This window comes from Mirounga angustirostris, unplaced genomic scaffold, assembly GCF_029215605.1.
Source record: "Mirounga angustirostris isolate CCGP_5_RB_7025 unplaced genomic scaffold, mMirAng1.0.hap1 SCAF_1, whole genome shotgun sequence".
In the NCBI taxonomy this organism is placed as follows: Eukaryota; Metazoa; Chordata; class Mammalia; order Carnivora; family Phocidae; genus Mirounga; species Mirounga angustirostris.
The window spans coordinates 64,989,087-65,010,614 of NW_026991709.1; the positions used below are offsets into that span (position 1 = coordinate 64,989,087).

Here is a 21,528-nt window from a genome sequence, read left to right on the forward strand (position 1 = left end):
TCTCTTCTCATCTGCAACTCTCCAAATATACCCCAAGGTTTTCCCTTGGCTCTTCTCTTTCTAAATTTGCTTTGTGAAAAAACTCATCAACTCTCATGGTCTGGGATTATTTCCATCAGATGATTCCAACTCAGAATTCTCTCTTGAGCTTCCCCACCTCATCTCTGAATGCCTTCTGACAGTTTCAGTTGGATAGCTCACAGATCTCTCCCTTCATCATGTCCAGAACTAAATTTATTATCATTCACTTCTCCTTTACCTATTATATACATATATCCCCGTTCTTGAGGAATAGTCCATTCAGTCATTAACACCCAGTATAATTTTCCATTCTTTATAAGCACCTCACTTTTTCTCTTGAGCTGCTGTTAACACTTACATTCTCTATCAGTGCTGTCTCATGACCTTCTGTAATGATAGAAATATCCAGTATGGTAACCACTGGCAACATGTGATGTTGGGCATTCAAATGTGGTTAGTTCAACTGAGGAACTAAATTTTTCATTTCAGTTAATTTAAATTTAAATTGCCACATCAATCTAGTGGTTACTGTATGTAACAGCAGTGGAATACTTTTTTCTTAATATATTCTGGAACAAGAGGCAGTACAGAGCAGTGCTGTTCTAGAGGGGAGGGGGGTGGGGGGATGGGTTAGCCTGGTGATGGGTATTAAGGAGGGCAGGTTCTGCATGGAGCACTGGGTGTTATACGCAAACAATGAATCATGGAACACTACACCAAAAACTAATGATGTAATGTATGGTGAGTAACATAACATAAAAAAAAAAAAAAAAAAAAAAAAAGAGCACAGGCTCTTGAACCAGATTGCTTGGGTTTGAATCCCAACCCTATAACTTACTTGAAATGTGACCTTGAACAAGACATTTAACACCTCCGTACCTCCACTTCTTCATGTTTCAAATAGGGGAAATAATAGTACCGCCCTTGAAGGGTTGTTGTGGGACTTACATGAATTAGTATGTAAAATGGGTGCCTAGCCAAAGTAAGCACTAAGAAATATTAGCCATCATTCGTATTATTATTTCTAAAATCATTCATATCTTATCCCACCTACTAGATCTTACTTCACATTCTTAGCGAGGATAGAGATTATCTTTTCTTTTTTAGTTTCTCCCCAGTGCTTGCACATTATTATGCTGCCCAAAGAGGAAGTCAATAAATATTGACTGTTTGCAATGTGTAAATTAGAAAGTTAAAATCCCATTAAAGTGAACTAGAAATGACAAGTCAATTTCCTTATTTGTAATTTGTGAAAAGATTAGATTCTGTAAGTCTTGTTTTCATAATTAAGAGTACCATGCATTTATATTAGTCCCATTAGACTTAGGGCAACAAAATTAGAAGACAGCAATGAATGAAGAATGCTGCAAAATAAAACTTTTCTCTCTTTTCCCTTCAATTCAGTATGCACACCTCTTCACTGCATACTAAATCCAAAATGTTAGTAATTACTGAGTACATATATTAAGCTCATTAGTTTCACCCAGTACTTGAAATTAAACAATTAATTACATTATCACCTTTATCATCTCTATTCTTAGTTGGCTCTTAGATGTGAAATGAGCTAAATGGGGCAATTGTTTTTAAGAGTTTTGAAGACGGTGTATTCATGGATCTACAAGGATTCCGGAGATATCCTCGCTCAAGTTTCAATAACACAGAAGCTGTAACTGCAATTTAAAGCTGCTACAGAAGAAAGTGTTCTTCTAAGCTATTTAGGTAATGGTTTTATCAGATTTAATCATTCTTGCTAAAGCAAAGAACTGTTCACTTCATTATAACAATAGTCAAAAACAATTTACATGTTTATGGCAACTTTGCTTAAGATTATCATTTAAAAATGCCTTTTACTTATATTGTCATTCAAAAAATTCATTCTTCTCAAAGATGGAAGACAGAGGCCAACCAGCCCAAGATACAAGATACAGTGTATCAGTCACAGTGTAACATCACCTACAAACCTGTAGGCTAGCTAAAGCAGATATTATTTATCTCTATTCTGCAGAAGATATACTAAGGCTCAGAGAAGTAAACTGATTAGTCTAAGGTCATGCTTGAGGAAGCAAAAGGCAATATGGGAACTGACCCAGGAAGTGGGAGTTTAAGTTTCTTTTTTTAAAATTCTTTATTTAAATTCAATTTAGTTACCATATACTGTATTATTAGTTACTGGGGTAGAATTTAGTGATTCAGCCATTGCATATAACACCTAGTGCTCATTATATCAAGTGCCCTCCCTAATGCCCATCACACAATTTCCCCTTCTCCCCACCCACCTACCTTCAGCAACCCTCCGTTTGTTTCCTAGAGTTAAGAGTCTTTTATGGTTTGCCTCCCTCTCTATTTTCATCTTATTTTATTTTTCCTTCCCTTCCCCTATGTTCATCTGTTGTTTCTTAAGTTCCACATATGAGTGAAATCATATGGCACTTGTCTTTTTGACTGACTTATTTCACTTAGCATGATACTCTCTAGTTCCTTTCATGTCATAGCAAATGGCAAGATTTCATTCTTTTTGGTGACTGAGTAGTATTCCAGTGTGTGTGTGTGTGTGTGTGTGTGTGTGTACACACCATATCTTCTTTATCCATTCATGTGTCGATGGACATCTGGGCTCTTTCCATATTTTGGGTATTGTGGACACTGCTGCTATAAACATTGGGGTGCATGTGCCCCTTCAAATCACTATGTTTGTATCCTTTGGATAAATACCTAGTAGTACAATTGCTGGGTTGTAGGGTAGCTCTATTTTCAACTTCTTGAGGAACCTCCATACTGTTTTCCAGAGTGGCTGCACCAGCTTGCATTCCCACCAACAGTGTAGGAGGGTTCCCCTTTCTCCGCATCCTCGCCAACATCTGTCATTTCCTGACTTGCTAATTATAGCCATTCTGACTGGTGTGAGGTGGTATCTCATTGTGGTTTTGATTTGGATTTCCCTGATGCCAAGTAATGTTGAGCATTTTTCAAGTGTCTGTTGGCCATTTGTATGTCTTCTTTGGAGAAATGTCTTTTCATGTCTCTCTTCTTTTCAATATGTTATGCTCTCTCACTGAAAGGGATTTAGGAAAATCCATAAGGAAATTTTGTCCAGAACTTGCTATTGACAAGTTGCCAAATGAACTTATTATCTAGTATTTGTTTTCTTCTACAGCTAAGAATTTGGGAACATGGCAGGCCGAAATGACACAGACATTCCCAGACATTCTGACTTCAAGTTCACAGAAATGACATAAAAATGTTTTTAAAAAATAAAGAGGAAAAGCTCAAGAGAAAGAAAGGGAAATCCTCAGATGCTAGAAATGAACTTAAAATCAGAGTGAGAAGTGGGAACTGACCCAGATTCAGAGATAGCTTCAGGGGCCAGTGTCTGGAGTTTAAGTGCCCATCCAGGAATAGAGATCTGTTTTCTGGCTTTTAAGACAAGAATATACATAGGTGAGGGCGCCTGGATGGCTCAGTTGGTTAAGCGACTGCCTTCGGCTCAGGTCATGATCCAGGAGTCCCTGGATCGAGTCCCGCATAGGGCTCCCTGCTCGGCAGGGAGTCTGCTTCTCCCTCTGACCCTCCCTCCTCTCATGTGCTCTCTCTCATTCTCTCTCTCTCAAACAAATAAATAAAATCTTAAAAAAAAAAGGGGGGGGGGCGCGTGGGTGGCTCAGTTGGTTAAGCGACTGCCTTCGGCTCAGGTCATGATCCTGGAGTCCCTGGATCGAGTCCCGCATCGGGCTCCCTGCTCGGCGGGGAGTCTGCTTCTCCCTCCGACCCTCCCCCCTTTCATGCTCTCTCTCTCTCAGTCTCTCTCTCTCAAATAAATAAATAAAATCTTAAAAAAAAAAAAAAAAAGAATATACATAGGTAAGTGACAAAGACCAGACGATAGTTCCCTTCATGAAATCCGGCCCAGTCAGTGAAAGAGAGTAGGAAAAACTATCCACTGGCTCAGGAAAGCAGGAAAAACTTTCTGCCAGGGACCCTAGGTAGGGCTGGTACAGGATAAAGGGTCCACAAAAAAATGGAAACCACAGGCCTGTACTGTAATCAAATATTTAGAGAATATACATTATCTAGATGGCATAGAAACTCCTAGCTTTGAAATTTCAAGCACCATTGAAATCCCTAGGGCTCTGGAAGCAACAGAAATGAAAAGTTACCGTACTTTCATGACACAGCATATAGAACTTCCACAGAGAAGAGGGAAAAAAATCCTGCTGAAGATGTGATCATCTTCAAAGAATTATAAACCATACAAAGAGATACATTTCCATGAAGCATAGTCAGCATACACAGCAAGTTAGAATTTCTACCACGCACTCAGAAAAAAAAAAAACAATACAAAAGAAACCATAAAATAGTATGTTGAAAATAATTAAAATAAAAAGTAAAGCCATAATGAAAGATTAGGATATCGTGAAAAATCTTGACATTTGAAAAAGAACCAAAAGGAGTATCTAGAAATAAAAAATTACAGTTACAAAGATGAAAAACTTAGTGGATATATTAAAAAGCAGATTAGACATAGTTGAAGAGATTCTTAATTAACTGGAAGGGAGATATGAGTACGTGATCCAGAATACACAAAGGAGAAATAAAGAACAGAACACATGGAATTACAATTAAAAGATATAGAGGACAAAAATCTAACAGAAGTGCAAAAGGAGGAGATGGAATGAAGGAAGACAGTAGATAATGGCTAAAAATTTTGAAAAATGATGACAGTTGTGAGAGGCACAACCTTCTGATAGCATGACTAAAAATGAACCCATACCTAGACATGTTTTAGTAAAACTACAGAACATCAAAAAAAAAAAAAAAATCTTTTAAAAGCAACCAGAGAGAAGAAATTACCTTCAAAGGAATAATAATTAGGCTGACAAAAGACTTCCAGTCAGCAGCAATGTAAGTCATAGTCTGTGGAACAATAGCTTCAAAGAACTAAAAGAAAATAATTGTCATTTGAGCTAATTACCATTCCTTTCCTATTTATTTCTTAACTCAATGGAGACATGTATGCTACCAGAAGAGACATTTGGATAGGACTAGCTGAGATTAGCAAAGACCAACAGTATCTGGGAAGACAGTTAATTTGGTGGAAACTGCACCTGAGTTTCCTAAATGTGAGGTGGAATAGATGACCTACCTACACCTAAGGCTCCAGAAGCTTTTGCCTTTACATATATTTCTAGCCAAAAGGTGTCTCTCTTAGTGCAAAAGGATTAGATAGAATTATTTATGGAGCGTGTTAAGTGAACTCTAGATACATAGCACAGTAATTAAAACTGAATCCCTTGGATTCAGACTATTTAGACAAGATTGGGTCCATTCAGGGTGGTATGGTGGTAGACTGGATTAAGACTATTTAGGATCAAATCCTGACTTTGCTTTTATTGCACTGAGTCAATTTGATCAAGGTACTTTATTTCTCTATGCCTCAGTTTCTGCAGTTATACCTCACAGTTTAAAAAGATTAAGTTAGGAAAGACATGTAAGGTAATTAATTGGCGTAGTATCTAGCACAGAGCAGGTGGTTAATAAAGCCCAGCTATTATTGTTAGTTTTAACTACCAGTACTATAATTTGATCATGTAGTTTGAAGGACTTATCTTTAATATGACTACAGAAAAACTAAAATATCAGAAACACATACTCTGACATCTACTGAGCAGCCCACAGTCCATGACGGATTTCCCAGGACTTGATTTTGACACAGAAGATGAACCAGTGAAGATTTTCCAACACCTGTAAAAGATATAAGAACTCTAGTCAAATAAGAGATATGCTGAAATATTTATCATGACGAAAGTCTGAGATATGCCAGTAATAATGATATGTAAAGTATAGTTGTTTAAAGGGTGGTCACACCATACCCTTTGGAAAAAGAGAAATACTCTATTCCCTCTTCTAAGGCAGCACTTTATTTTCATATAGATCTCTTGGGTTCAGGTAATGTAGTTATTAATGCCAGAACTAGCATTAGGACATCTGTAGGAAGAGGAAAGAGGATGAGTCCTTCTGTCTACCTGTATGTAGAATCACTCATTCAATTGACAGCATTTTGGGATGTCATTATAACAAGCATAGTTGGTGAATCTTCATGCAACACTAGTTATATCAAAAATTTAGACCATCTCTTTGTGTGCATTACTGTGTATGAATCTATCAGTTACGTTTATTTATTATAAAAAGTTGTATTTAGAGACAATCTGGAAAGAATTTTTAAAAAAAGGAAGAATTCCCTGAAGAGCCCTTTGAGCAATATGTAAGTTCATTTAATATCACAAGCAGGATTCTTCTAAAAGCAAGTTGTTACTAGGAATATGTACATGGTGTACTTAAAAACAATACAATATAGGCCTTTGCTTGTACAGCTGGTTCTGTCTGGAATATCCTCCCCATCCTCCCTCGTCATTTCCCCTTCCCCACTGGCCTGGTGAATTAATCTTTCAAGACTCAGGATCTTTCTAGTTATAAAGTCCTTTTGAATTCCACAGAGATAGAACTAAGGACACTCACTATCCACCATCCTCTCGGTCTCCACTGTACTCTGCACATTTTTTTACAAAGCACTGAAAACACATTATTACACTTCTTTGTTTATAGGTTTTATTCACTCTAAGTTTTTTGAGGGTTGGAACTGGGTTTAGTCATCGTTTGTATCTCCAGTATTCAGAACAGGGCCTTAATTAGTATTTATTTAGAGGCTAAAATTTTCCATGTTATTATAGAATCTTCATAAACATTTTTAATGTCTCCACAGTAGTTCAGAGAGTAGACAACAATTTACTTAACTATTCCCTCTCATTATTAAGTATGTAGGATGTTTTGAATTTTTCACTATGCTAAGAGAGGGCTGTTCAAATTTTTGTTTCAAATTAAAATTATTTCCTTAGTATATCTTCCCAGAAGCGAAATTAGTATATAAAAGGAAATGAGCATTTCAAGTTCTTGATGTATGTTGACAACTTTCATCTGGTTACTCTGTTACCAGTCATACATATAAGCCTGCACGTCCTGTTGCACCTCAACAGTATGTATGTTGTTTCTTTTTCATCTATATTAATTTGATAAAAGAAAAAAAGTGACATCTTGCTTTAGTCTACATTTCTTTACCTTCTGGTAAAGATCTACATTACAATTACCTTTGTTAATCAGTTGTCTTTCCTTTCTTATGAATTATTTGTTGATGTTCTCTGCCCATTTATCTAATGGCTTTTAGTGTTATCAATTTACATAACCTCTCTTTATATTAGCTGTCTGATGTAATTGAATCCAGTATTTTCCCAGGTTTCCCTTTAATTCTTTTTATTTTTTTCAATACAGACAATTAAACCCCGCATCGAGCCCCGCATCGGGCTCCCTGCTCAGTGGGAAGCCTGCTTCTCCCACTTCCCCTGCTTGTGTTCGCTCTCTCTGTCAAATAAATAAATAAAATCTTAAAAAAAAAGAATTGACTAACAGTGGATAGACTTGTCAACAGTAAGAACAGGAAGTGCCAGGAAAATTGGCAAACTATTCATTTCTTTAAGAATTTTGGGAGGTACTGGGGCGCCTGGGTGGCTCAGTCGTTAAGCGTCTGCACACATAGCCTAACATCCGTGAATGTATGACAAGATCAACCAAGTGGGCATGACTATGTCTTCTGTTTTACAACTAAACTATAAGGAAAAAGAAAAGCTTACTAATTGCCTGATCACTTTTCCACATTTAATGCAGCAGCTAATTCAACCCTGTTATGTAACGCATCGATTACACAGTTATAGCCTCAGCACTTACTGTAGTGCCTGCTGTGTAGCAGATACTTAATTTTTGTGAAAAAGAAAAAATCGACTAGTTCCAACAATATGTAACATCAAGGGCTTGTTAGATGCAATAGAAAAGTGAATTAAAAATGAGAGAGAACACCTACTTCAGGTATCATGAACCATGTTAGCTCTGAATTCCAGTCTCAAATTCTACTTGGTGATACTCTTGCCAAGTCCATTTAGACCATCATTACTTTATTCATTTATATAAAACTGAGTGACTTGATTAAATTAATTTCAGCACCACTTCAAGCTAAAGAACTGAAGTTGACAAACTGGATTATATTCACAGAATTTCATAATGCAACTTTCTTTAGGGAATATTAAATAATGCTATCTATAAAATATTTTGCAATGCAAATAATCTTCAGGCAATGTGGAAACGTTCTTAACCTCCTCCTCTCCACCACAATTGTACACAGTCTGAAAGGCTAGTTGTCAAGCTGTTTGGGGTATATTCTCTCCACCTCCAGGCATCTGGTACAATGTCTTTGCTCACAACACACATTCATAGGTTAACTCCAGAAAAGCACATCTACGAAATGCAAGGTTAGCATTTATTCCAAGTTCTTAAAGAGCACAGAAGTGGAAGTTATGATAAAAAAGAGGAGGGTAGAGAGGTGGGAGGGGGAAATGCAGACTTCAATTTTAGTTCTCAAAAGTTCAAGGCGTCAAAAGAATTTTAACACTAGGATTAAATTGAGCTCAGCATTAAATCCCAGCTGTTTCATAATACGGCTTTATCTTAATTGCTCTATTTCTTACAACCTAGCACATAATAGGTTTTTAATTAGGATTACAGAGAACTAAGAAATCAAGAAACCCAGCTGAGAGTAAAACAGGGCTACCACCCAATATTTAATTTCATAATATGCCTTAGTGTCTAAATACGTGGGCAGGTTCTGTCATTTACCTCTCTCCTCTTCACTTTTCTCAACTGTAAAATGGGGTTAATAGGGCTGCTATCAAGCTAAATGAATTGATATATGTAAAGCATTTGGAACAGTGTCATTACTGCATGTTTGAATTCCGTAATGAACACAATCTCTTGAAGGCACGATCCCAACTTCACAGCTCCCAATCCAACAATGTCTGCATATCTTTTATAAAACAAAGGAACTGACTATACAACCCTAGGCCGCAGTCGCCAAGGAGACCAACTCGGAAAGCTGCGAAGGCGGAGAAAGGCCGGGGCTCGGCGCCCCCCACCCGCGCAACGCCACCTTCGTCAAATAGAGCAAAGTCCTCTGGGAAGTGTAGTTTTTAGACCTTGAGAGGGCTTTCAGCCATGGCAGGAGCCGGATCGTTGCAGGAGCGGAAGAATAGTGAAGGGAGAGGGTTAACGGATAACTCAAAAGTGTCGGGAGCCCCAGAGGTGGATTAAACCACTCACCTGAGTCTCCCAATACCAGTACCTTCACTCGATCCAAGGACGCCATCTTGCTACAGCCTGGAGTTAACGCCTGTTCCGGGATGGTAGGCCAACCAGAGCTGGGTATGTAAGGGAGAACCTTCAATTTCATTGGCTAGTTGGGGTGTGACTGTCTTGACTGAGGGCCTCACTGTGCTGATTGGCCGGCATGGTTAAAAAGTGGTGGGTGGGTTCCAAAGCTGGTCGCAGGATTAAGGCGTTTTCCTTGTCGCACAAGTGGCGTGGCTCGTTTAAGCCGGTAGTTGAGGCGCTGAGGGAAGCTGTAGTGGGAGTGTTCGAGGATTCGTTTTGGTAAACCTTGTTCCCTGTTCCTTGTTCTCGATTCCCTGGTCCGGCGTCGCATTTCAGGGTTTCTCCCTCTTCTCCCTCCTTTCTCCTTAGCTACCCGCCTCCCTTTAGCTACTCTCTTGATTTGGTCCTCCAAAGAACCATTGACCCCGGAGCGGCCAGTGTACAGCCTCGGGTAGGATGGGCTTGGATGCGCCGAGTGTGGCCCCAGGACTCAGCTGGCACAGTCCGAGGGAATTTAGGGCCTCGGGGTCTGTCACTGGGGAGTAGAGAACATTACTGAACCGAGTTCTTGGAGGGCAGCTGGTCCACAGCTTTGGCGGTGATATGCCGCTTTATGTATGAAGGTGTGGAAAGTACCATGAAACATGGTAACTGAAAAAACCACAGTTATTCGTATAGAATTCAAGTTCTCCCAGAACTGGAATAGTGGTATACTGAAATAATCTAACTGGACTCCCGCATCCACTCCTTTCTCTTTTATTTCACATCCTGTAGTCAGCATAGTCTTTTAAAATAGCGAATTTGAGCCTGTTACCTCCTGCCTAAAACCATTTGAAGTTTAAGGAGGTTTTCAGTAGCCTCTCTTTTTCTACTCTGGAAGCAGCATGGAGGAAGTGAACTGGCGGGCGAGGGGGAGCTGGCAGGGTGGGCATATTGGGTGAACACGTGCTTAGGAGACTTACGGAAAGTTTTACGAAAGTGCTTGATTAGCTTGGCTAGATGCTGGAAAGTGGTGAACAAGAGATAGACATGAAGAAAGTACAGATCTGTTCACTGCAAGGAAGAAAGGGAAAGAGCTCTGTGTGAAAGGGAAACATTTTAAGCTACTAAGGGGAATCTGGGAAGGTCTCTCTGAGAAATGTCATTTTATATGTGAAGGATGATTAGAAGGGAGTTTGAGCTTAGCTTTGTGGGCAGAAAGAACAGCATGTGGTGTTTGTTCCGGGCCTGGTGATGGAGAAAGCATGTGTGGCTCATGGAATTGAGAGAATGCCAGTGTGACTGGAGATGAGGCTGACAAGGATAAAGAGAGTGCAGAGAAAGCATTCATTTCAACTTTGTTTCTCCAACTCTGTGCCTGGTGCCTGGCTAAATTTTTGTATGATGAGAAAACATGGTTCAAAAACAAAACCACTTGCCTTTGGGGGTCTGGATGGGTAGGGAGGCTAGGAGGTGACTGATGGACTCTGAGTCTAAAAAGAAAAAGCAAAAGTTGGTGCTATAAGGTCATACTTTCAAAAGTCTGCAGAGACCAGCCAGGCTCCTTCCTTGTTTAAAACTGTCAACTGCTCTCTTCAGCTTCAGGTTATTGTTTCTATGTGGGAATATGGTCTCACTTTTTTCCTTAGATATTTCCAATTTTCAAGCTTAGAGTTGAAATTTATGTGAAATTTCACGATTTTTCAATGTTGACAACTAATTCAGAAAATTTTCAAAATGTTCTTTGGGTCAAACAATGTGACAGAGGCTGCCAGTTTGAGACCTCTGACTTAAGTAATGTAACAAATCCAAAGACCTGAGTAGGAGATTCATCGTAAGTGGGGAAGTAGAAGTGGTAGAGGAGAGAACAAAATGGTCAGGAAGGATGATTTTAGAATGTAGAGAGTTTGCATAAGCTGGAACAGCATGCCTTCTTTCCTGAGCTCCACTTTCATTTGTTCAGCTACCTACTGGACATCTTCATGGAATATTCTCTGGTATTTCCTCAGAGACAAGCATCTAAAAGTGAATGCCTCATTTCTCATAAACCTGTTCCTCTTTCAGGTGTTAACCCATTTTTCATAGTGGTAGTATTCTCTTCCTAGCCACACTGGCTCAATGCAGTTATTTAATAACATTAAATATGTCATTGTTTAATGGGTGTAGCGTTTCAGTTTTACAAGATGAAAAGACTTATGGAGGTGGTGGTGGTGATTGTACAACATTATGATTGTATTTAATATCACTGAACTGGTATACTTAAAAATGGTTAATTGATAAATTTTGTGTTATGTGTATTTTACCAATAAAAAATATTATAAAAAAAGAAAAACCCAAATAACTACTTAAAATTTTCCTACTCTGTTACTCCACTTCCAATATATTATCAGATTCTTTTAATTTTGTTTCTATAATAAATTTCATTCATCCTGCCCTCTTCTTCCTTAGTTTAGGTTTGGTTACTATGGCTCCTAATACTTCTGCAGTACCTCATCTTCAATACTTCAGTTCATTCCTCTTAGAATTATTCTAAGAGTCACTTTTCTATATAGAGGGTCTTATTATCAATGCCAGTATTTAATGATACTCTTATGATTCCAGCCCTGAAAACAGAACACTTTATATGAAGTATCTCATTTAATCCATACTTCAAATCTGTGAGGAAGGTGCTGTCAGTTACTTCTATATGTGAGGAAACTGAGAATTTTGTAGGGTCACAGGCTAGGAAATGGTGGAACTGGGATTCAAAACCCAAAAGTATTGTCCTGCAGAGTCCCTCATAACACTCCCTTACTCAAATCTTTAGTGCCCCCTCAGGTGTTTCAGGCAAAGGAAACAGGCAAAATGATAATGTGCATTGGCAGGACATGTGATAGCCACCCACCAAATTTGTCTGGAACAGTGGTCAGAGACTTTTCTGTGTACTGGAGTCACCTAAAGAGCTTTTAAAATAACATGATGCCTTCTCTGGCTCTCCCAGACCAGCTGAAACAGAATCTCTGGCAATGGGGCCCAGGATGGGTATTTTTAAATGCTCCCCAGATGATTCTGCTTTACAGCCAGGGTTGAGAACTACTGGTCTAGAAAATGGAGTGTGTGGGGTGGGAGATCAGGGAGGGCAATATAACTGTAGAAAATAATACTGAAAAAGTAATTTATTTTGACATTTGTCTGCCATTTTTGGTCTTTTGGATGTTTCAGAGGTTATATGTTGTGTTCTGCCAACTGTGGAGCATGTAAAACAAAGCAAACAAAAAACTGGGATCTAGTACAATGTATAGACCAAATTGGAAAGGAGAACAAAATGTACCCAGTAGTATGCTATAATACTACTCTGGTGTTGAACCCAGATACTTGCTCAGCATCCTTAAGCATTGGGATGACAGGAAGGTTCTAGGACTACAGGTTTGGATCTAGGTGCTGCTTTATCTCTTGTCATGTGTGATTATTTACAATCTGAAATACTACAATTGACTTTCCTTTTCCTTTATTACACACAGGGCATTGTATTTCTCCCCAAAAATATGTGCTTAGATTGGTTGTTTAGGAATACCTTGATAGTATAGTACTGTGGATATAAAAATATTCTAAAAAAGGTATTAAATCTGATTGCATTGATAACCACTGATTATAAATAAAAGGTTCAATAGAAACTAATAGTAATAACAGAATATGATTCTCTATTGAAATAGTTCAGTGGGATGTCTCTGTTAAGAATTTCCCTGTAGTATAGGGAAATTTCACTAGTCGTAGCCTGTGTAGGTAGCCTGGCCATTTTTAGTATGGGACATATGAAGTCAATATGGAAGCTATCCTTATCAACAAGTACTTCCTAATAAGCATATTGCTTAACATTCTCATTTATTCACCCAACAACCTCATTTAGGTAATTGATATTATCCTTATTTCTCAGAGTAAAATGTGAAGTTGTTTAAGGGATTTGCTCAGGATCACACAGCTACTAAAAAAAGCAGGCTAACTGAATTCCAAAGTGCAGGCTTTTTAACAGCCACGTCAGAGTCTAGCCCATGCTAGTTTGGGCTTGTGGAAGACAGTCTTCTGGGTCATGACATGAGAATTGGGTACAGTTAGCCTCTGCTTTGTCCTGCAAGAAGGGATCCAGTATTTAAGGATATCTTGGGCTTTTTTTTTTTTTTAATTTAAGGACTATTTACTTAATTGGTCATCAGATTTAACTTTGCAAGGTTGGTAAAGCTATCTGGATCTAAGTGTTAATTTCTTTCAGATTTATAACAGTAATTTTGCCAAACACCCATCCGGGGATTACTTATGTGTTTATCGGCTTTTTATGATTTTATTGTGAGAGCATGACTAAGTAAAACATCCTAGAATAGATTTTGGTAGAAAAATTTTACTCAAGAAAAGAAATAAAGACACTTTAAGGATATGCTAACTGCTAGGTTTCTCAGGGGTTTTCCAGCATTCCCAAAGATCTATAGCATTAACAGTGGTGAGGCGTCATTTATCTTTTTTGTTTCTCTTTCCAAAATAAAGTGGGCTTGATATAATAAGTAGTAGTAGTTGCTGTAAGTAGTAAGTTACTTTTTAGAATCAAGCACTGTAGATCATGAAAATTAACATTTAAGAAATATGTCAAGCTTTTTAAGTGTAATCTTTGTACTCTAGAGGAAAATCTTATTCTCTGTTTAAATGCTTAGGCATTATGAGTCTTTTTTTTTTTTTAAAGATTTTATTTATTTATTTGAGAGGGAGAGAATGAGAGAGAGCATGAGAGGGAAGAGGGCAGAGGGAGAAGCAGACCCCCTGCCGAGCAGGGAGCCCGATGTGGGACTCGATCCCGGGACTCCAGGATCATGACCTGAGCCGAAGGCAGTCGCTTAACCAACTGAGCCACCCAGGCGCCCAGGCATTATGAGTCTTTTAAAACAATGGCTTGAGTACCTTTGTGGCACTTCAAGGGTGGTAGCTGCCAGTTACCTAATGGGTTGATTATTCTAGATTTAAAATGATTACTGTGTCCTTATGCCTAGCTAATCTCTTTTTTTCTGAATTTGGTTTATTTAAAGTTGAAGTTTGCTGCTAAAGATGGCAGATCCTGATGTCCTCACCGAGGTTCCTGCAGCATTGAAGAGGTTAGCCAAGTATGTGATCCGGGGGTTTTATGGCATTGAGCATGCTTTGGCCTTGGACATCTTGATCCGGAACCCCTGTGTGAAAGAGGAGGATATGCTGGAGCTGCTCAAGTTTGATCGGAAGCAACTTCGATCAGTTTTGAATAATTTAAAGGGAGACAAGTTCATCAAATGCAGAATGAGGGTAGAGACTGCTGCAGATGGGAAAACCACTCGCCATAACTACTACTTTATTAATTACCGTACTCTTGTTAATGTGGTAAAATATAAATTGGATCACATGAGAAGGAGGATTGAAACTGATGAGAGAGATTCCACCAACCGGGCTTCCTTCAAGTGTCCTGTCTGTAGTAGTACTTTTACAGACTTAGAAGCTAATCAGCTCTTTGATCCCATGACAGGTGAGATTTTTTCCAATTTATGAATCTTTCAAGTAACTTAAAAAATAAAATATGTATTGTTTTTCTTAAATTGATTCATCTAATTTTTAAACCAATCATGTATATCATTATAAAAGTGAATGGTTTAGTGTAAGTCCACATATGGTCATTCTTAGTCTTACTGTCATGTTTGACCATCATACTACTTTTAGAAGCTTTTGAAAACCTTTCTCATTCACAAGGGAGTGTACCCTCCCACCCATGGCACTCCTACCTCTGCTCCCATCCCCACCCCTTGTTTGCAGCCACAGCCTGACCTGAAGGGTTGACTTCTCTACCACTTTGAAGCCATTCTGACATGTTTACTTTAACCTTTTCATTCAACAGTTATTTGAATGCCTACTTGTGCCAGTCACTGCCAGAAAATTATAATACAGTGTATTTAAACACTAGTGGAAGTACTTTGTTATTGGTAGTGTGTAACTAGGGCATCTAATCTGCCTTTGGAGAAGGCCTCTGAAAGGTTAAGTAACAGCTGAGGACTAAAAGATAAGGGTTAGCCACGTGAAATAAAAGGGACACCTTTTCCAGGTTAACAAGTAGATACTTAGTCTCTTAGCCATTCATTAGTGGAAGGTAATTGTCAACATCATCTGTAATTTGCTTCATTTAATTAAATGCTTCAGTTTTAAGGATTTTTTTATTATCAACACAGGATTGTAAAACATACATTTTCTGAAAGTGCAATATGTCTGATATTAACATGGGAAACTTTAAAGTGCCAGGTTGTATAGTTGTTTTGTCTTGTCATTTGTAAACTGGAAAAGAGACTACAGTTTTGCTAATTACTCAGTGGATCAATTTTGTATTATTTTCTAGAGGCAAAAATCTGTAGAGAGAGCCAGTGTTGTAAAGTTAGATTGTCCCCTTGTTATGGCAGAATTCAGGTATAGGTTACTTTGTAGTCGTAGATCTGCCTTTTAAAAAACTATCTGAAAAATGTAATTTAAACGTTCACACATGAAATGTTTTATTGCAAAAAGGAAAGATTTATGTACATGTAATTTTCTAATTTTGTATATGTTATGTATTGTATATTTTAAAGACTTTTACATTTATTTTTTAATCCCAATCCCAATTAAAATTATTGCCTTAAAGAGCTAGAAATAGCCTATGATGTTTCTTATTTATTGTGAAGCAGTCATTTTGGATGAAAGGTAATTTAAAGAATTCACATTTGTATTAAATGTTTAATTTGTCAGAACCTCACTATTTACCTTAAAAGGGCTTAACTAGGAAGAGATCTTGGTTGTAAGAAAATTTTAACCATTCTGAGTAGAAGAATTGCTTGAGTGTGCTATAGAGGAATGTTATAGAATATATCTGGAACTCTTTCAGGATAGACTAGAAAAGTCTTGTCATTTTTGCCATTCACTCTAACAGATTTCTTAAAGGAGCTCTGGGTTTTGGTTTTGTGATTCTCTGCAGATGTTGGTGTTACAGTGGTTGTCTTCATCACTCTTGACTACAGTGGAAGGTGTAATCCAGTCCCTCAGAGAGGGTAATCTAAAGTAATGTGCTTCTACTACATTTATTCATTTGATTCTTATTTCATGAGACTTTCTGAAGGGAAATATTTCCACTACTTATATATCAGTATTTAGCAGATTGATCCATGATGCTCTTTGTATTTTACCTAGGGTTAGTGTTTGAATGAAGCTAGTTGTCATCAACAGTTGGCCTGTGTAGGAGGTGGCCTAATGCGAAATATAGTCAAGATTATTTGAATCAAGGTTTTTGAGTCACTGATCAGCCAACACTAATAGTCAACTTAATTGTCATTTTTGTCCATACAGTGAAGCCTATGGTATCATGATTGAAAATTCTTAGTCATTGGGAAACCTTGTTCTGAGAATATACCTGCCTTTTGATTATAATTTGGCTTTTCATTTGGACTTTTCCTTTAAGGAGAGAATGTGCTGATTGGGTGATATTAAGCCTCAGTCTGTGTATCAGATCTGGTGTTTTTGTATTTTCACTATTAATGCCTTGACATCATCCCTTGGTTATACATTCCTTTTAGAAATCTTGGTGTTTTTCTCTCTGCTTCCTTACTCTGTTTTATTCATGCCCTCCCTTGCCATTTTAAAGAAGATGGGAAATAGACATTTGGTATGTGTATCAGAAGAGAAGGAGAGAACTTTTTCTGCTGTAATATTTATGCTGTCTTTAAATTGATAGAATTATAGTTTTCATTCTAAGCCTAGTCTTGTACAAAGCTATTCTACTTCCTGCTTATTATTGGAGATTGATGATATTTCTGACGAAATGATGGGGGCATCTGATGGGCATCTATCTCCATTTCCATCTCAACAATTATTAGGTTGTACGGTGGTTTATATTAGTAATTAGGGACCATTCAGGAATTAGATTTGAAGCTTTAGTGTTTACCTGATAAAAAGTTTTCAATTCAAGTGTATGGGCAGCTTTCTGCCACTTGACAAAGGGTAATGACTCTTAGATGAGTGTCCAGAAATTCTGGGCTCAGGAAATCCTGAGTTCAGGAAGAATTGTTTTACTAGTGTTAATTGACAGAAGCCGTGATCTTTCTACTTCAGTTTGTAGCTTTTCCCTACCCTATGTCTTTTTTTCCCTAAAGAATGTGGGTTCTTTCTATACTTTCCATTTAGATTTTGCCATTGCTGTTCTTGGGTTGAACTCTTTCCAAATGTTTGATGCTTGGTATGTGTGAGATAATAGAAAATACATACTGGCCTCTGCCCCTGGTTCCTTGCACAGAGCTCCTAAAACTCTTGTAGTTTCCTAAGTGATAAGAGCACTCATAACCTCTTTTTTTCTAATATTTGATCTTTGACCCCTGGCTTCTGAAACCCTTGTAATTTCCTGGGTAATAAGAGTGTCTTCTGTTTTAATAAGGTCACTCTGGGTGGGTTCCTGGATGGCTCCTGGATGAGGGCTGGTCACCAGAAAGACTAAGCCAAGACTAAGCTTAGAATTTTCAACCCCACCTCCTATTCTCTTGAGAAAGGAGAAGGGCTGAAAGTGGAGTTAATGAGTGATCATGCCTATTTGAGGAAGCTTTCATAAAAATCCCAATAGTATGGGATTTGGGGAGATTCCGAGTTGGTGAACATGTGGAGGTGCAGGGAGAGCCGTACACTTGGAGAGGACATGGAAGCCCTGCGCCCCTTCCTATATAGTTGGCCCTACACATCTCTTCCACTTGGATGTTCATCTGTATCCTTTATCATATCCTTTAATAAACTGGTAAACACAAGTAAGTATATTCCTGAGGTCTGTGAGCTGCCCTAGCAAATTAGCTGAATCCAAGGAGGAGGTCGTTGGAACCTCCCATCTATAGCTTGTTGGTCAGAAGCATCCATGCTTGTGACTGGCATCTGAATTTGCAGGAGGAGGGGCAGTCTTGTGGGACTAAGCCCTCAACCTGTGGGGTCTGTTGCTATCTCCAGGTAGTCATAATTGAGTTGAACGTTAGGACCCCAGCTGGTGTCACAGGCAATTCCCGGGGGTAAAATCTCCACAAATTTGGTGGTCAGAAATATCAGAAGTGAAGTGCTGTGTGTGACTAGTAAAGGAGACACACCGGAAAGAAACATGCTATGGAAAAACTGGGCTTTTCCCTACATAGAAAAAAGACTGAGGTTATTCCCTTATAGTATGTATAGATACTTTAGTTAATTAAAATGGAATGGCCTAGCCTTGGCCCACTAGTCCCTGGTTTCAGAAACTTAATCAGGCAAAACCTATTTTAGTGAAATATGGGAGTTTTATGTAAACAAAATAGACCACATGACATGAAATTTCTCAAATCAGCAAAATACCATCTTGTGGTTCATAAATGCATGATTTAGCAAGGTTTGTGACCACATAGGTAGACTTAGTATTTCTGTTTCTACTTTGGTAGTCTTAACTATGGGTAATTTAGTTAATGGTACTTCTAAGTTAAATTCAGCAACATGCTTCCCCAAAAGGAAGGGGAAGATCGTACTCTCTTTTTAGATGTCAAGATTAGATGATATGGAAATAGCTTTATATTTTTCATTTTTAATTTAAAGATTATGCAGCCATAATGCCAGAGAAAATTTTGAAGAGAAAAAAAAAATTACCCATAGAACCACTGTCCTTTTGCATATTACCTGTAATTGCAATCATAGCCAAAAATAGTTTGTGATCTCTTGGTTCCTTAATGTACCAAACTCTCCTGCTTTTATCTAGTGTTCAAAATATGTTTTAATAGGTGTGATTCCCCCCCCCCCCCCAGTTTTCCTTTCTATCCCTTTCGTGCACTTTGATTTTATCTATATTTTGTTGGTATAGATATGATGCTTTGTGTATATAGCATTTTATTCCTGCTTAAGTTTTTCCTTAAGAAGAATTTTCAGCAGTGGGAATAGTGGGTGACAGAACATAGTTTTATACTTCTTTAAAGGCATATCTGACACTAGTTTTATCTAGGGCTGTGGGGGAGATAAATTGTTAGGTGTTTGAATTAGAAATAGTTTGGGAGCCCCTGTTACTGAATTTACCTAGAGACCCAAGAATCCCATTTTATTTTATTTTATCTTATTTTAATTTTAGTATTTTATTTTATTTTAGATTTTATTTATTTGAGAGAGAGAGCTCACAAGCAGGGGGAGCAGCAGGCAGAGGGAGAGGGAAAAGCAGACTCCCCACAGAGCGGGGAGCCTGATGTGGGCCTCCATCCCTAGGACCCTGGCTGGGATCATGACCTAAGCTGAAGGCAGATGCTTAACTGAGCCACCCAGGCATCCCCGAGAATCCCATTTTATTTTACTTATTTATTTTTTTAAATTTTATTTTACTATGTTATGTTAGTCACCATACATTACATCATTAGTTTTTGATGTAGTGTTCCATGATTCATTGTTTGCATATACGTGCCCTCCTTAATACCCATCACTGGGCTAACCCATCCCCCCACCCTCAGTTTGTTTCTCAGAGCCCATAGTCTCTCATGGTTATATCCCCCTTCGATTTCCCCCCTTCATTTTTCCCTTCCCTTTTCCCTTTTTTTTTTTTTAAACATATAATGTATTATTTGTTTCACAGGTACAGGTCTATGATTCATCAGTCTTACACAATTCACAGCGCTCACCATCGCACATACCCTCCCCAATGTTCATCACCCAGCCACCCCATCCCTCCCACTCCCCCCACCACTCCAGCAACCCTCAGTTTGTTTCCTGAGATTAAGAATTCCTCATATCAGTGAGATCATATGATACTTGTCTTTCTCTGATTGACTTATTTCACTTAGCATAATACCCTCTAGTTCCATCCATGTCGTTGCAAATGGCAAGATTTCGGGTTTTTTTTTTTTTGATGGCTGCATAATATTCCATTATTGTATGTATATATATATATATATCTTCTTTATCCACTAATCTGTTAATGGACATCTTGGCTCTTTCCATAGTTTGGCTGTTATAACCATTGGGGTGCACATACCGTTTTGGATTACTACATTTGTATCTTTGGGGTAAATATCCAGTAGTGCAATTACTGGGTCGTAGGGTAGCTCTATTTTCAACTTTTTGAGGAACCTCCATACTGTTTTCCAGAGTGGCTGCACCAGCTTGCATTCCCACCAACAGTGTAAGAGGGTTCCCCTTTCTCCACATCCCCGCCAACATCTGGTGTTTCCTGACTTGTTAATTAAAGCCATTCTGACTGGTGTGAGGTGGTATCTCATTGAGGTTTTGATTTGGGTTTCCCTGATGCCGAGTGATATTGAGCACTTTTTCATGTGTCTGTTGGCCATTTGGATGTCTTCTTTGGAAAAATGTCTGTTTCATGTCTTCTGCCCATTTCTTTTTTTTTTTTTTTAAAGATTTTATTTATTTATTTGAGAGAGAGAGAGAATGAGAGAGAGCACATGAGAGGGGGGAGGGTCAGAGGGAGAAGCAGACTCCCTGCCGAGCAGGGAGCTCGATGCTCGATCCAGGGACTCCAGGATCACGACCTGAGCCGAAGGCAGTTGCTTAACCAACTGAGCCACCCAGGCGCCCTGCTGCCCATTTCTTGATTGGATTAGTTGTTCTTTGGGTGTTGAGTTTAAGAAGTTCTTTATAGATTTTGGATACTAGCCCTTTATCTGATGGGTCATTTGCAAATATTTTCTCCCATTCTGTCTGTTGTCTTTCGGTTTTGTTGACCGTTTCCTTTGTTGTGCAAAAGCTTTTTATCTTGATGAAGTCCCAATAGTTCATTTTTGCCCTTGCTTCCCTTGCCTTTGGCGATGTTTCTAGGAAGAAGTTGCTGCAGCTGAGGCCTGTGTTCTCCTCAAGGATTTTGATGGATTCCTGTCTCACAGTTAGGTCTTTCATCCATTTTGAGTCTATTTTTGTGTGTGGTGTAAGGAAATGGTCCAGTTTCCTTCTTCTGCATGTGGCTGTCCAGTTTTCCCAACACCATTTGTTGAAGAGACTGTCTTTTTTCCATTGGACATTCTTTCCTGCTTTGTCAAAGATTAGTTGACCATAGAGTTGAGGGTCCATTTCTGGGCTCTCTATTCTGTTCCATTGATCTATGTGTCTTGTTTTTGTGCCAGTACCATACTGTCTTGATGATGACAGCTTTGTAATAGAGCTTGCAGTCCGGAATCGTGATGCCAACAGCTTTGCTTTTCTTTTTCAACATTCCTCTGGCTAATCGGAGTCTTTTTTGGTTCCATACAAATTTTAGGATTATTTGTTCCATTTCTTTGAAAAAAGTTGGTGGTGTTT

General features: G+C 38.5%; 2 protein-coding genes across 6 annotated transcripts in view; one reads left to right on the forward strand and one right to left on the reverse strand.

Annotated features, from left to right (window-relative positions):
* RABL3 (RAB, member of RAS oncogene family like 3) overlaps positions 1–9,345 on the reverse strand; it is a 35,547-nt gene extending 26,202 nt beyond the window's left edge. For all 3 annotated transcript variants that reach the window (XM_045902959.3, XM_045902957.3, XM_045902956.3), the window contains exons 1-2: positions 9,217–9,345; positions 5,669–5,760 (exon numbers count right to left, since the gene is read on the reverse strand). In XM_045902959.3, the coding sequence (XP_045758915.1) occupies positions 5,669–5,760; positions 9,217–9,262 (138 nt within the window). In that variant the 5' untranslated portion in view covers positions 9,263–9,345. The remainder of the gene's footprint in view (positions 1–5,668; positions 5,761–9,216) is intronic.
* The window catches only part of GTF2E1 (general transcription factor IIE subunit 1), a 35,151-nt gene continuing 22,826 nt past the window's right edge, over positions 9,204–21,528 (forward strand). Inside the window, exons 1-2 of one of the 3 annotated variants that reach the window (XM_064596292.1) lie at positions 9,204–9,318; positions 14,295–14,761. In XM_064596292.1, the coding sequence (XP_064452362.1) occupies positions 14,314–14,761 (448 nt within the window). In that variant the 5' untranslated portion in view covers positions 9,204–9,318; positions 14,295–14,313. Of the gene's footprint in view, positions 9,319–9,414; positions 9,547–9,571; positions 9,719–14,294; positions 14,762–21,528 lie in introns of those variants that run through there. The other 2 variants (XM_045902960.3, XM_045902961.3) reach the window with 2 other exon arrangements.